This window comes from Macaca thibetana, chromosome X (assembly GCF_024542745.1).
Source record: "Macaca thibetana thibetana isolate TM-01 chromosome X, ASM2454274v1, whole genome shotgun sequence".
In the NCBI taxonomy this organism is placed as follows: domain Eukaryota; kingdom Metazoa; phylum Chordata; class Mammalia; order Primates; family Cercopithecidae; genus Macaca; species Macaca thibetana.
The window spans coordinates 54594120-54609482 of NC_065598.1; the positions used below are offsets into that span (position 1 = coordinate 54594120).

The 15363-nt window shown below is 38.5% G+C and overlaps 3 protein-coding genes across 19 annotated transcripts in view; 2 read left to right on the plus strand and 1 right to left on the minus strand.

Annotated features, from left to right (window-relative positions):
* ALAS2 (5'-aminolevulinate synthase 2) overlaps positions 1 to 15363 on the minus strand; it is a 425802-nt gene that overhangs the window by 146135 nt on the left and 264304 nt on the right. The gene's annotated exons all lie outside the window — the stretch shown is intronic.
* LOC126946538 (putative G antigen family E member 3) overlaps positions 1 to 15363 on the plus strand; it is a 275323-nt gene that overhangs the window by 17233 nt on the left and 242727 nt on the right. For 6 of the 15 annotated variants that reach the window (XM_050776989.1, XM_050776991.1, XM_050776976.1 and 3 more), the window contains 4 exons: positions 5143 to 5234; positions 5571 to 5679; positions 6420 to 6545; positions 7808 to 7912. In XM_050776989.1, coding sequence (XP_050632946.1) covers positions 5143 to 5234; positions 5571 to 5679; positions 6420 to 6545; positions 7808 to 7824 — 344 coding nt within the window. In that variant the 3' untranslated portion in view covers positions 7825 to 7912. Of the gene's footprint in view, positions 1 to 725; positions 851 to 3512; positions 3821 to 4117; positions 4217 to 5142; positions 5235 to 5570; positions 5680 to 6419; positions 6546 to 7807; positions 7913 to 15363 lie in introns of those variants that run through there. The other 9 variants (XM_050776978.1, XM_050776986.1, XM_050776980.1 and 6 more) reach the window with 7 other exon arrangements.
* LOC126946562 (putative G antigen family E member 3) overlaps positions 15169 to 15363 on the plus strand; it is a 248286-nt gene continuing 248091 nt past the window's right edge. For all 3 annotated transcript variants that reach the window (XM_050777027.1, XM_050777026.1, XM_050777029.1), the window contains exon 1: positions 15169 to 15250. The gene's annotated coding sequence lies outside the window, so the exon portion shown is untranslated. The remainder of the gene's footprint in view (positions 15251 to 15363) is intronic.

Sequence of the window (15363 nt, forward strand, 5' to 3'; positions counted from 1 at the left end):
GTTTCAGATATTTTTATAGAGGCCTGTTTTTAACAAATATGTAACGTGTTTATAATAAGCATCAGTTTATTTTGTGATGTTAACTGTGATGGTAATGGCTTACAGCTAGCGTGGGTATTCAGTTTACTGTATGAAATGAACTGCCTTTAGGCATGTAAAGAGGCAGGAGTTCCGGTGAAAGTAGTGACAAATGTTCGCCCTACTTAAAGCAACTGCATAATGGCTAAACTAGTCCAAAGTAGCGTTTTTACACTTTTTCACAAGAGACACAAAACAAATGTAATACTGACTTTTCTATTTCCTTCACTTAGGGAGTTCTAAACATATTCTGTATTCAAGTGTTATTTTATATCAAAATATTTAAATGATACTTTAAAAATACCTTTTCCCTTGGGGTTTTGTTTCATTGAATTTTCATTGAAAGTATATGCGGTTTTTTTTGTTTGTTTGTTTTTTGCTTTCCACTTATACATACAAATAGATTCACTTGATTGAATTCATTCTGAAGTTGAATAGTCTCTTTGTTTCCTTATTCTACTAGAAAAAGTGCCATGAATTAAAAATATTGTTAATATGCCTGAGTTTATTCAGAGGCTAACTGGATGTCGGCTAAAGGGTCACCCTCAGGGTTCTGATATTAGTTCATCAACACGGTAGTTGTATACCGCTAGTGTCATATGAATAAAAATCTGGTAACGGGTCCTAATTTTATATTTATGTTATAGGTGATGCGCAACCATAGGTGTACACCAAGAAAAATGAAGACTGAAACGAAGAATGTTATTGTTATGCTGGATATTTGACTGATAACATTCTTTTATTAAAGTTTTACAGTTCTCTGCAAAGAATCCTTGCACATTTTTGTTAAATTTGTTTCTGGATCTTTTAATAGTCCTGAGAATTGAACCTTTTTTGAACGTTTAAATCCTGTGTTTGAGATGGTACATGGAGATAAAATGTTGGTACATTGATTTTCTATCATAGATAGATAGGAAGCTGGAAGCTTTCATAGTGGGATGCCAACAGCTGCACAGATAGAAAAGGCCACGTGGGGCCAGGCATGTCCACCATGGGCTTTCCACCTCCCCTTTTTTAGCACATGCACGGTAAGAAGGAAATGAGCAACATGGAGTAGCCCAGGCTGAGGACCCGCCTGCATAATAAAAGATTAGGGTTGGGGCTGCCAGAGATTCACACCCTATGCAGATGGTACACCTGGTCCTAACCGGTTGTTTGTACCCTATGTGGGTGGTCAGATACAGCCTCCCCACTAGCTCATCTATAAAAACCCCTGTATTTCATTGCAGGATGGCAACTGTTTTTTTCTGGGACCCCTTTCTGCAATAGAAAGCTGTTCTCTTTGTTTCTCCTATTAACTTTCTGCTCTACACCTCACTCTTGGTGTGCCCATGTCCTTGATTTCCTTGGCTGTGAGTCCAAGAACTCTGGGTGTTACCCCAGACAATGAGGCACTTCAATACTGGCTGTGGGTATGTGGTATATGGCTTTATTACATTGAAGTATGTTCCTTCTTTCACTGGTGTTTTGAGCGTTTGTATCATGATGACACACTGAGATTTATTAAATGCTTTTCAGCATCAATTGAAATGATTATATGGTTTTTATCTATCATTCCATTGATATGATTTATCACATACATTAATTTGCATATGTTAAACCATCCTTCCATCCCAGGGATAAATCTCACTTGGTCATGATGATGATTCTTTCTAACGTATTGTTGAATTTGGTTTGTTAGTATTGTGTTGAGGATTTCTGCATCAATATTCATCAGCGGTTTTGCCCTGTAGTTTTCTTTTTTTGATGTGTCTTTGTCTGGTTTTGGTTTCAGGGTAATACTGGCCTCATAGAATGAGTTTGGAACTATCCCCTCCTCTTCTATTTTTCAAAGTTGTTTGAGTAGGATTGGTAGTATTCCTTTTTTAAACGTTGGGTAGAATTCAGTAGTGAAGCCATCAGGTCCAGGCGTTTCTTTACTGGAAGACTTTTTATTATGGCTTTGATCTTGTTGCTTGTTATTGGTCTGTTCAGGTTATGGATTTCTTCCTGGTTCAGTCTTCAGAGGTTGTATGTATCTAGGAATTGGTCCATTTTTTTCTAGATTTTCCAATTTTTAGGCCTGGAGTTTCTTGTAGGAGCCAGTTATGATCCTGTGAATTTTTGCAGCATCAGTTTTGTAACATCTTGTTTTTCATTTCCTTTTCTTTCTTTTGTTTTTTTTCTTTTCTGTTTTTTTTTTTTTTTTTTTTTTTCCTGGAGAAAGAGTTTCCTTTTGTTCTCATGCTTGAGTGTAATAGCAGAGTCTCAGCTCACTAGAACCTCCACCTCCAGGGTTCAAGCAATTCTCTTGCCTCAGCCACCCTAGTAGGTGGGATTACAGGTGGCTACCACCATACCTGGTTAATTATTTTTATTTTTACTAGAGATGGAGTTTGCCATATTGGCCAGGTTGGTCTTGAGGTCCCAGCCTCAAGTGATCCACCTGCCTCAGCCTGCCAAATCCTTTTTCATTTCGGATTTTATTTATTTGGGTTTCTCTCTTTTTTTCTTAGCTTGGCTAATGGTTTGTAAATTTGGGTTAACTTATTAAAAAACAACTTTTTGTGTTATTGATCTTTTGTGGGTTTTTTTTTCATTTCAATTTCGTTTATTTCTGCTGGGATCTTCATTATTTCTTTTCTTCTAATTTTTGGCTTGATTTACTCTTTCTTTGCAGCTCTTTAAGATGCATCATTAGATTGTTTATTTGAAGTTTTTACCTGTTTTGTTGTAGGCACTTATGGCTATAAACCTCTTTCTGAGTACTGCTTTTGCTGTATCCCATCGGTTTTGGTATGTTGTATTTCCATCGTCATTTGTTTCAATAAATTTTTAAATTTCCTTCTTAGCTTCTTCATTGACCCATTATTCATTCAGGATCAGATTATTCGGTTTTCATGTATTTGTATAGTTTCCAAAATTCCTCTTGTTATTAATTTCTAGTTTTATGCCACTGTGGTCTGACAAGATCCATGATATTATTTCGGGTTTTTTTTTTTTTAATGTTTTCAGACCTAAGATATGGCCTTGTCCTTGAGAATGATCCATGTGCTGGGGAAAAGAATGTGTATTCTGTAGCAATTGGATGAAAAATAAAAATGGCCATGAATAAATGTAATTTGAATGTGAAGAACTAATATGAAGAAAATAACACCGTCATTGTGTGGGATACGTTAAAAGACTTGAGGAATTGAGGAGTGGCTTTTTTTTGTTTGTTTATTGAGAGATTCTAAAATAGAAAGATGGCTATTGTCCCAGAGTTAACATGTGATATAAAAATGGTAACTAGTATCTCAACAGGAATATTTTAGCACCTGATCAAATGATTCTGCAGTTCATCTGAAAGACCAACGTGTCAGAATTGATAGAAAAGGAGAAATCAGTGAGGGAGGGCAAGCATTACTTCACATTTTAAATACCATTAAGCTACAGCAATTAAAATACTGCAGTAGTGGTACAGGTATAAACAACTCAATGGAAGAAAATTAAAAGAAGAGAGTTACATACAAAATTGAGTGGGGATGTAGGTGATGATAAAAGAGCCATTTCAAAACAGTGGGTGAAACAGGGATTCAACAACTAAGGTTGAGTTCCTACCACTTTAATGTTGTCCAGCTGGATCAATGATTTTGAACGTACAATAATGCAACCAAAAACTATGAATGTCTTATCGTATTGGAGTGGATAACACCACTGCAAGCATGACAGCAAACTCGTGAAGGAGGCAAGAAAATGATTTCTGGAAGCGTATATAAAACAGGTATAAAAATATTTAAGATTTATTTCTGTGATGGTGAATTTTTCTGAAACACATTATTAGAGTAAGCTGGGGCTCATATTCTCCAAAGCCACTGGAAGGGAAAGAAAGTTTGGGCGGGAGAAAAAGAAAAGTGCTTTGCAATTCATTTTCGATGTTAGGAGCGCTGCTGGTTTAGGTTCTCCACAGAGGCAGGAAAACTTCAGTCTGGAGGCGAATGCCCTCCTCAGTGCGCATGTTGCACAGACCTGTTGCTGCGCATGTCTGTTGCTACGCGTGTCTGTTGATGCCTAGGCGCCTTGCTGCCCACCTTCTGTCCACGCAGAGCTCTGCAGGGAGAGGTTGTGTCTTCATTCTTTCCGCCATCTTGATTCTTTCTCACTGATTGAGACGCAGCCGGTAGGTCCGCAGAGCGGTCTTCCTGAGAATTTAGTTGTGAGTGAATGTGTGGAGGAGCCAGCGTTAGGACAGGTCCTGCAGCACAGTCCGTGGCTTCTGAGGGAAAAGGGCCTTGCAGTCATCGTCCAGCTCCTCCTAGGTCGCCATGCCACCATGGGACTTGTCTTTGGGGCTGGGCTGGGACGAGGGAGGAAGGTGGGCCGCAGAGGGGAGGGATCGCATGAAGATGGGGCGAGTGCTGCGGGTGCTGTTAGAGGTGTCTGAGTCCCGGAAACTCCTGGAACCCTCTGAGACAGGACAGTTTCTAGACTCCTAGGTAGGGGCGCGGAAAGGGACAGCGTGTTCGGTAAGGAAGGGGCCTGGGAACTGGGAACGCTGTGGGCTGGTGTCTGCGGCCCTGAGTTCTGTAGAGTGCCTGGCAGAGGTGTCCCCTGAGGAGCATAACTTTCACTCTGTTTCACAATTTCTCACCTCCGCTGTGAACGTCATGGGAAGGAATGGGTGAGGCTGTGCTTTCCAGCAAGACTCGATTTTGGGAAGGGTGTGGGGGTGAAATGGGCCTAGCAAATCAGAGTGAGACGAAAGCAGTAGTCATTTCAGTTTCAATTCTCTGCCCGTTTTTTCCTAAATGTCTTCATGATGGAGAGTCTGATTGTGAAACCAAAACTCAGGAATGTCTTCTGTCTTTTGCTATGGCGTTAAGGTGATTTCTGTGCCTCTTCAACTGTGATACAAACAAATCTGTCCTTAGTTTGATTGGAAAGCATGAGTACTTATCATTGCTCTGTGAATTAGTTTGAAAATAGTTTCAAAATTAAGATAAATTCAAAATTTTAAAAGTACAAATCACCATTTTGCCATGGAATGTTCATATATATAGCTAAGTTCTTACACACTTTTTCCAAATAACAATATTCTGTTTTCAGTGGGAAATATGAGTGAGCATGTAAGAACAAGATCCCAATCCTCAGAAAGAGGAAATGACCAAGAGTCTTCCCAGCCGGTTGAATCTGTGATTGTGAGTCCTTTAACATTTGATGTTTTCTATTAGCACAATTTATTTTACAAAATATATTTGAGCTAGTGTACATGCACTGGTCCAGGGGTTCCATGCTGATAAAAAAATGATGATGACATCTCATGAAGGAAACTTTGGTTCAGGAATATTATATTCTGGTGTTACCTGTATGGATATGGATATTTCTCTCTCTCTCTCTCTCTCTCTCTCTCTCTGTGTGTGTTTATATATATATGTCTGTTGGAAGAATATCTTTAGATTTATGATTCGATGCACATATGCATTTGTGTATTTATATTATTGAGTTTTTATTCGCACACACACTTACACCCTTAGGTCCAGCAGCCCACTGAGGAAAAACGTCAAGAAGAGGAAGCACCAACTGAAAATCAGGGTATTGCACCTAGTGGGGAGATCGAAAATGAAGGAGCACCTGCTGTTCAAGGTGAAGGGAGAGTGGAGAATAATGCTTGTGGGTGGTGGAGGTATATTTATGCATTATATTTTTTGACATACCAGTAACAGGAGGCCAGAAGACAATAGAAGGAATCTTAAACATTTCCTGGTGCTGCTGTGGGGAGGGGTGGGACAAGGACACATAAAAAGCCACAAAACTTTCCTACCATTTTGACAGAAGCTTTTTATTGATTGGGTACTTTCATGGTTGTCATAAGCCTGTGAGTGTTTTCCAGAGCTCCTGTATGGTTTGCTCGGCCATTTCCTGTTTTTTGGTTTGTTTTGTATTTTATGTTTCTGTGGAAGAATGGCTCCTTGTAGCTTCCTAGTCTGAAATCTGCGGACATCTCATGTATTTTTTTAGAAACTTTTTAATACACATTTATTAATGCTTCCTCATGCCATGTTACTAAGTGCTGGAAACGTCAGTGCCAAACTGTAGCCTAAAGCTCATAGTCTAGTCAGACTGACTCAAACAAATCACTGATTTAATGTGATAAGAATAAGAACAAATGAGTACAAAAGGGACAAGTAAGTTGTCTAGGGCCAGCCTTGGGAAAGGAAAGGGTGATGTTTGAACATCTCTGCTTTCCTGTTTTCCTGGCAACAGACTCCTGAAATAATTAGCCTACAGGTTTTTATTTCATAATGATGAGGGAATAAATTATCATTTCCTCGTTCATAGTTCATGTTTTAATTTGTAAACTGATGACCTTTTTATCTTTTAAGGGCCTGACGTGGAAGCTTTTCAACAGGCACTGGCTCTGCTTAAGATAGAGGATGAGCCTGGAGATGGTCCTGATGTCAGGGAGGAGACTCTGCCCACTTTTGATCCCACTAAAGTGCTGGAAGCAGGTATGTTGTTCAATTAAGATGCAAACTATAGGGTGTCTGTTTTCACAATATTATATTTTGTGTGACACAGAGGTAAAATTAGTGCTACTTTAATATCTTACTTCATGTCCAAAGATTCTTTGAAGGTAGTTCAGACCCCAAATGGCTGCCTCACACAGTATGATCGATAGAGGGCCAGGTATGCTGGCTCATGCTTTTAATTCCAGCACTTTGGGAGGCCGAGGCAGAAGGATCACTTGAGGCCAGGACTTCAAAAGATGGAGAAAAATTGGGTCAAAGTTAATTGGATTATGATATGAAAGATAAGAAACATGCTAAGAGAATAGATATCGAGTGTCTTCACAGATGTTTCAAGTAATGCAGATATTAATTAGCTTGATGTAGCCATTTCATAGTGTGTACATATATTTTAAAGCATCATGTTATACATGATAAATATATATGTTTTTATGTGTCATTTAAAAAAAAAGATATGAAAACGTGACTTTTGAATGTAAGTCATTTAACCAACAGCCAATAATTTTCTGATACTTTTATAGAGGCCTGTTTTTAACAAATACGTAACATGTTTATAATAAGCATCAGTATTTTGTTGTGTTAATTGTGATGGTAATGGCTTACAGCTAGCGTGGGTATTCAGTTTACTGTATAAACTGAGTAAACTGAACTGCTTTTAGGCATGTAAAGAGGCAGGAATTCCGGTGAAAATAGTGACAAATGTTCGCCCTACTTAAAGCAACTGCATAATGACTAAACTAGTCCAAAGTAACGTTTTTACACTTTTTCACAAGAGACACAAAACAAATGTAATACTGACTTTTCTATTTCCTTCACTTAGGGAGTTCTAAGCATATTCTGTGTTCAAGTGTTATTTTATATCAAAATATTTAAATGATACTTTAAAAATATCTTTTTCCCTTGGGGTTTGGTTTCATTGAATTTTGATTGAAAGTATATGCGTTCTTTTTGTTTGTTTTTTGCTTTCCACTTATACATACAAATAGATTCACTTGATTGAATTCATTCTGAAGTTAAACAGTCTCTGTTTCCTTATTCTAGAAAAAGTGGCATGAATTAAAAATATTGTTAATAGGCCTGGAAGTCTACTTTCAGAGTTTATTCAGAGGCTAACTGGATATAGGCTAAATGGTCATCCTCAGTGTTCTGATATTAGTTCATCAAGATGGTAGTTGTATACCTCTAGTGTCATATGAATTAAAATCTGCTGAGTAATGGGTCCTAATTGTATATTTATGTTCTAGGTGATGCGCAACGATAGGTTTACACCAAGAGAAATGAAGACTGAAACGAAGAATGTTATTGTTATGCTGGAAATTTGACTGATAGCATTCTCTTAATAAAGTTTTATAGTTTTCTGCAAAGAATCCTTGCACATTTTTGTTAAATTTGTTTTTTGATCTTTAATAGTCTTGAGAATTATATCTTTTTTGGAAGTTTAAATCCTGTGTTTGAGATGGTACATGGAGATAAAATGTTGGTACATTGATTTTCTATCATAGATAGATAGGAAGCTGGAAGCTTTCATAGTGGGATGCCAACAGCTGCACAGATAGATAAGGCCACGTGGGGCCAGGCATGTCCACCATGGGCTTTCCACCTCCCCTTTTGTAGCACATACACAGTAAGAACGAAATGAGCAACATGTTGTAGCTCAGGCTGAGGACCCGCCTGCATAATAAAAGATTAGGGTGGGGGCTGCCAGAGATTCACACCCTATGCAGATGGTACACCTGGTCCTAACCGGTTGTTTGTACCCTGTGTGGGTGATCAGATACTGCCTCCCCACTAGCTCATCTATAAAAACCCCTGTATTTCATTGCAGGATGGCAACTGTTTTTTTCTGGGACCCCTCTCTGCAGTAGAAAGCTGTTCTCTTTGTTTCTCCTATTAACTTTCTGCTCTACACCTCACTCTTGGTGTGCCCATGTCCTTGATTTCCTTGGCTGTGAGTCCAAGAACTCTGGGTGTTACCCCAGACAATGAGGCACTTCAATACTAGCTGTGGATCTGTGGTATATGACTTTTATTACAATGAAGTATGTTCCTTCTTTCACTGGTGTTTTCAGCATTTGTATCATGATGACACACTGAGATTTATTAAATGCTTTTCAGCATCAATTGAAATGATTATATGGTTTTTATCATTCCATTGATATGATTTATCACATACATTAATTTGCATATGTTAAACCATCCTTCCATCCCAGGGATAAATCTCACTTGGTCATGATGATGATTCTTTCTAACGTATTGTTGAATGTGATTTGCTAGTATTCTGTTGAAGATTTCTGCATCAATATTCATCAGCAGTTTTGCCCTCTAGTTTTCTTTTTTTCATGTGTCTTCGTCTGGTTTTGGTATCAGGGTAATACTGGCCTGATAGAATGAGTTTGGAACTCTTCCCTGCTCCTCTATCTTTCAAAATAATTTGAGTTGGATTGGTATTAGTCCTTCTTTAAACATTGGGTAGAATTCAGTAGTGAAGTTATCAGGTCCAGGCGTTTCTTTACTGGAAGACTTTTATTATGGCTTTGATCTTGTTGCTTGTTATTGGTCTGTTCAGGTTATGGATTTCTTCCTGGTTCAGTCTTGGGAGGTTGTATGTATCTAGGAATTAGTCCATTTTTTTCTAGATTTTCCAATTTAGAGGCGTGGAGTTTCTCATAGGAGCCAGTTATGATCCTTTGAATTTTTGCAGCATTAGTTTTGTAATATCTTGTTTTTCGTTTCTTTTTCTTTATTTTCTTTTTTCTTTTCTGTTTCCTTTTTTCTTTTATTTCTTTTTTTTCCTTTCTCGAGACAGAGTCTCCTTTTTTCCTCATGCTGGAGTTTAATGGCAGGGTCTCAGCTCACTAGAACCTCCACCTCCAGGGTTCAAGCAATTCTCTTGCCTCAGCCACCCGAGTAGTTGGGATTACAGGCGCCTACCACCATACCTGTTTAATTTTTTTATTTTTAGTAGTGATGGAGTTTGCCATATTGGCCAGGTTGGTCTTTAGGTCCTGGCCTCAAGTGATCCACCTGTCTCAGCCTCCCAAATCCTTTTTCATTTCGGATTTTATTTATTTGGGTTTCTCTCTTTTTTCCTTAGCTCGGCTAATGGTATGTCAATTTTGGTTAACCTATTAAAAAAATAGGTCTTTTTTTCATTTCAATTTTGTTTATTTCTGCTGGGATCTTCATTATTTCTTTTCTTCTAATTTTTGGTTTGGTTTAAGATGCATCGTTAAATTGTTTATTTGAAATTTTTACCTCTTTTGTTGTAGGCACTTACAGCTATAAACCTCTTTCTGAGTACTGCTTTTGCTGTATCCCATCGGTATTGGTATGTTGTATTTCCATCGTCATTTGTTTCAATAAATTTTTAAATTTCCTTCTTAGCTTCTTCATTGACCCATTATTCATTCAGGAGCAGATTATTCAGTTTTCATGTATTTGTATAGTTTCCAAAATTCCTCTTGTTATTAATTTCTAGTTTTATGCCACTGTGGTCTGACAAGATCCACGATATTATTTCAGGTTTTTTTTTTTTAGTGTTTTGAGACCTAACATGGTCTTGTCCTTGAGAATGATCCATGTGCTGGGGAAAAGAATGTGTATTCTGTAGTTGTTGGATGAAATGTTCTGTAAATATCTATTAGATCCATGTGCCTGTAGTGCAGATTAACTCTCTGGTTTTTTTTTTCTTTGTTTTTGTTGTTGTTGTTGTTGTTGAGTTTCTGTTTGGCAGATCTCTCCAGTACTGAATGTGGGGTGCTGAAGTCCCCATCTATTATTTTATTGGGGCCTGTCTCTCTCTTCAGCTCTAATTGCATTTGTTTTATATATCTGGGTGCTCAAGTGTTGCATGCATATATATTTAAAATTGTGAATGTCCTCTTGATGAATTGACCCCTTTATTATTATATAGTGACCTTTTAGTCTCTTCTCAAAGTTTTTGTTTTGAAATCTATTTTTTCTTATTCTTTTTGTATCTTTTAAGTTCAGGCATACATGTGGTGCAGGTTTCTTATGCAGTGTTTGTTTTGTCATGGGGGTTTGTGTCATGTGTCATGGGGGTTTGTTGTACAGATTACTTTGTCACCCAGGTATTAAGCCTAGTACTCATGAGCTATTTTTCCTGATCCTCTCTCTCCTCCCATCCTCCAGTCTTTGGTAGGCCCCAGTGTCTGTTGTTTTCCTCTGTGTGTTGATTTTTTCTCATTTTTAGCTCCCACTTATAAGTGAGAACATGTGTATTTAGTTTTCTGTCGTGCTTTACTTTGCTAAGTATAAGGACCTCCACCTCCATCCTTATTCCAGCAACGGAGATAGTGTCATTCGTTTTTATGGCTGCATACTATTCCGTGGTATATATGTACTATATTTCCAGTCTACCATTGATGGGCTTTTTGGTTGATTCCATGTCTTTGGTATTGTGAATAGTGCTGCAGTGAACATATGTGAGCATGTGTCTTTATAACAGAACAAGTTTATATCCCTTTGACTGTATACCCAGTAATGGGATTGCTTGGATCGAATGGTAGTTCTGTTTTTAGGTCTCTGGGGAATGAGCACACTGTTTCCCACAATGGTTGAACTAATGTACACTTCCACCAACAGTGATTAAGTGTTTCTTTTTCTCCACAACATCACCAGCACCTGTTATTTTTTAAATTTTATTTTATTTTTTACTTTTTAATAGCCATTCTGATTGGTGCGAGATGATATGTCATTGTGGTTTGAATTGAACTTCTCTAATGATCAGTGGTTTTGAGCTTTATTTCATATGCTTGTAGGCCACATGCATGTCTTCTTTTGAAAGTGTTTGTTCCTGTCCTTGGACCACTTTTCAATGGTATTATTTTTTATTTTGTTTTGTTTTCTGAGATAGAGTCTCAGTCTGTTGCCCAGGCTGGAGTGCAGTTGCATGGTCTCCGCTCACTGCAACCTCTACCACCCTATGTGAAGTGATTCTCCTGCCTCAGCCACACTAGTACCTGGGATTACAGGCGTGCACCACCATGCCAAGCTAATTTTGTATTTTGTTGGTTTAAAGTCCGTTTTATCAGAGACTGGGATTGCAACCCCTGCTTTTTTTTATTGCTTTCCATTTTCTTCGTCAGTATTCCTCTATCCCTTTATTTTGAGCCTGTGTGTCCTTTGCACGTGAGATGGGTCTTCTGTATGTATCACACCGATGGGTCTTGACATTTTATCCAATGTGCCAGTCTCTGTGTTTTAATTGGGGCATTTAGACCATTTACATTAAAGGTTAATATTGTTATGTGTGAATTTGAGCCTGTCATCATGATGCTAGCTGGTTATTTTGCACATTAGTTGATGCAGTGTCTTCATAGTGTCATTGTCTTTATATTTTTGTTTGTTTTTCAGTGGCTGGTACTGGTTTTTCCTTTTCATATTTAGTGCTTCCTTCAGGAGCTCTTGTAAGGCAGGCCTGACGGTGACAAACTCCCTCAGCATTTGCTGTCCTGGAAAGGATTTTGTTTCTCCTTCCCTTATGAAGCTTAGTTTTGCTGGGTATGAAATTCCGGGTTGAAATTCTTTTCTTTATGAATGTTGAATATCGGCCCCCACTCTCTTCTGGCTTGTAGGGTTTCTGTAGGGAGATCCGCTGTTAGTCTGATGGGCTCTCCTTCGTAGGTAACCTGACCTTTCTCTGTGGCTGCCCTTAACATTTTTCCTTTTGTTTCAACCTTGAAGAATCTGATGATTGTTGTCTTCAGGTTGCTCTTCCCAAGGAGTAACAGAGTAGTGTTCTCTGTATTTCGTGAATTTGAATGTTGTCCTGTCTTGCTAGATTGGGGAAGTTCTCCTGGATAAAATCCTAGGTCTCTGGGAAATCAGCACACTGTTTCCCACGATGGTTGAACTAATTTACACTTCCACCAACAGTGAATAAGTGTTTCTTTTTCTCTACAATGTCACCAGCATCTGCTATTTTATTTTTTTACTTTTTAATAATAGCCATTCTGCCTGGTGTGAGATGATATCTCATTGTGGTTTGAATTGTATTTCTCCAATGGTCAGTGACTTTGAGCTTTATTTCATATGCTGTGGCCTCATGCATGTCTTCCTTTGAATGTGTCTGTTCATGTCCTTGGCCCACTTTTTACTGGTATGAGTTGTTTTGTTTTGTTTATTGAGACGCAGTCTCGGTCTGTTGCCCAGGCTGGAGAGCAGTAGCACGATCTCCACTCACTGCAACCTCCACTTCCTGGGTTCAAGCTATTCTGCTGCCTCAGCCACGCTATTATCTGGGATTACAGGCGTGCACCACCTCTCCCAGCTAATGTTTGTATTTTATGGTAGAGCCAGGGTTTTTCATGTTTGCCAGGCTGGTCTCAAAATCCTAGCTTCCAGTGATCTGCCCATCTTGGCCTTCGAAAGTGCTGGGATTAGAAGTGTGAGGCACCGCACGTGGCGTGTCTTTTTATTTTTTGTTTTTGTTTTTTGTAAATTTCTTTAAGTTCTTTATAGATTGTGGATACGAGACCTTAGATAGATGCATAGTTTGTAAATAGTTTCTCCCATTCTCTGTGTTGTGTGTTGTCTCTGTGGATCGTTGTTTTTTGTTCTGTTTTGTTTTGTTTTTTTGCTGTGCAGGAGCTCTTTAGTTTCATTACATTCCATTTGGCAATGTTTGCTTTTGTTGCAATTGCTTTTGGCATCTTCATTATGAAATCTTTGCTCTTTCCTACGTCCAGGATGAGAATGCCTGGGTCTTCCAGGATTTTTATGAATTTGGGTTTTACATTTAGTTTCTGAATCCACCTTTAGTTAATTTTTCTTAATAAGAGGTGGTCCTGTTTCAATCTTTTACATATAGCACCATTTATTGGTAGAGAGTCCTGTCTACATTGCTTGTTTTTGTCAACTTTGTTGAAGGTCAGATGGTAATAGGTGTGAGGTGTGCAGCATTATTTCTGGGCTGTGTATTCTATTTCATTGGTCTTTGTGACTGTTTTGGTACCAGTACCATGCTGTTTCGTTTACAATGGCCTTGTATTATACTCTGAAGTCGGGTGATGTGATGCTTTGGCTTCATTCTTTTTCTTTAGGATTGCCTTGGCTATTTGGGCTCCTTTTTGGCTCCATATGAATTTTAAAGTAGTTTGTTTTTTTCTAATTCCGTGAGGAATGTCATTGGTAGTTTAATAGGAATATCACTGAATGTATGAATTGCTGTGGTCAGATTGGCCATTTTGACAATATTCTTCCTGTTCACGAGCATGGAATGTTTTTCCATTTGTTTGTGTCATCTCTGATTTCTTTGAGCAGTGTTTTGTAGTTCTCATAGTAGAGATGGTTCTCCTCCCTGGTTAGCTGTATTCCTAGGTATTGTATTCTTTTTGTGGCAGTTGTGAATGGGATTGTGTTTCTGATTTGGCTCTGAGCTTCAAGGTAGTTGGTGTAGAGAAACGCTCCTGTTTTTGTACATTAATTTTGTATCTTGAAGCTTTCCTGAAGTTGTTTATAAGATCAAGCAGATTTTGGACAGAGAGTCTGGGATTTTCTAATTATGGAATCATAGTGTTTGCAAACAGAGATTGTTTGACTTGTGTGAAAAACATAGTGAAGTTAAAGCAAACACGTGGCAGCAATGGAATGGAAAAATAAAAATACCCATGAATAAATTTAATTTGAATGTGAAGAACTAATATGAAGCAAATAACACAGTCCTTGTGTGGGATGTGTTAAAACACTTGAGGAATTGAGGAGTGGCTTTTTTTTTCTTTTTTTTGATTGAGAGATTCGAAAATAGAAAAATGGCTATTGTCCCAGAGTTAACATGTGATATGAAAGTAGTAACTAGTATCTCAACAGGAATATTTTAGCACCTGATCAAATGATTCTGCAGTTCATCTGAAAGACCAATGTGTCAGAATTGATAGAAAAGGAGAAATCAGTGAGGGAGGGCAAGCATTACTTCACATTTCGAATATCATTAAGCTACAGCAATTAAAATAGTGTAGTAATGATACAGGTATAAACAACTCAATGGAAGAAAATTAAAAGAAGAGAGTTACATACAAAATTAAGTGGGGATGTCGGCGATGATAAAAGAGTCATTTCAAAACAGTGGGTGAAACAGGGATTCAACAACTAAGGTTGAGTTCCTACCACTTTAATGTTGTCCAGCTGGATCAATGATTTTGAACGTACAATAATGCAACCAAGAACTATGAATGTCTTATCGTATTAGAGTGGATAACACCACTGCAAGCATGACAGCAAACTCGTGAAGGAGGCAAGAAAATGACTTCTGGAAGCGTATATAAAACAGGTATTAAAATATTTAAGATTTATTTCTGTGATGGTGAATTTTTCTGAAACACATTATTAGAGTAAGCTGGGGCTCATATTCTCCAAAGCCACTGGAAGGGAAAGAAAGGTTGGGCGGGAGAAAAAGAAAAGTGCCTTCCAAGTTCATTTTCGATTTCAGGAGCACTGGTGGTTTAGGTTCTCCACAGAGGCAGGAAAACTTCAGTCTCGAGGCAAATGCCCCACTCTGTGCACATGCTGCACAGACCTGTTGCTGCGCATGTCTGTTGCTACGCGTGTCTGTTGTTGCGCATGCGCCTTGCTGCCCACCTTCTGTCCGCGCAGAGCTCTGCAGGGAGAGGTTGTGTCTTCATTCTTTCCACCATTTTGATTCTTTCTCACTGACTGAGACGCAGCTGGTAGGTTCGCAGAGCAGTCTTCCTGGGAATTTAGTTGTGAGTGAATGTGTGGAGGAGCCAGCTGGCTTTGCACAGGTCCTGCAGCACAGTCCGTGGCTTTTGTGGGAAAAGGG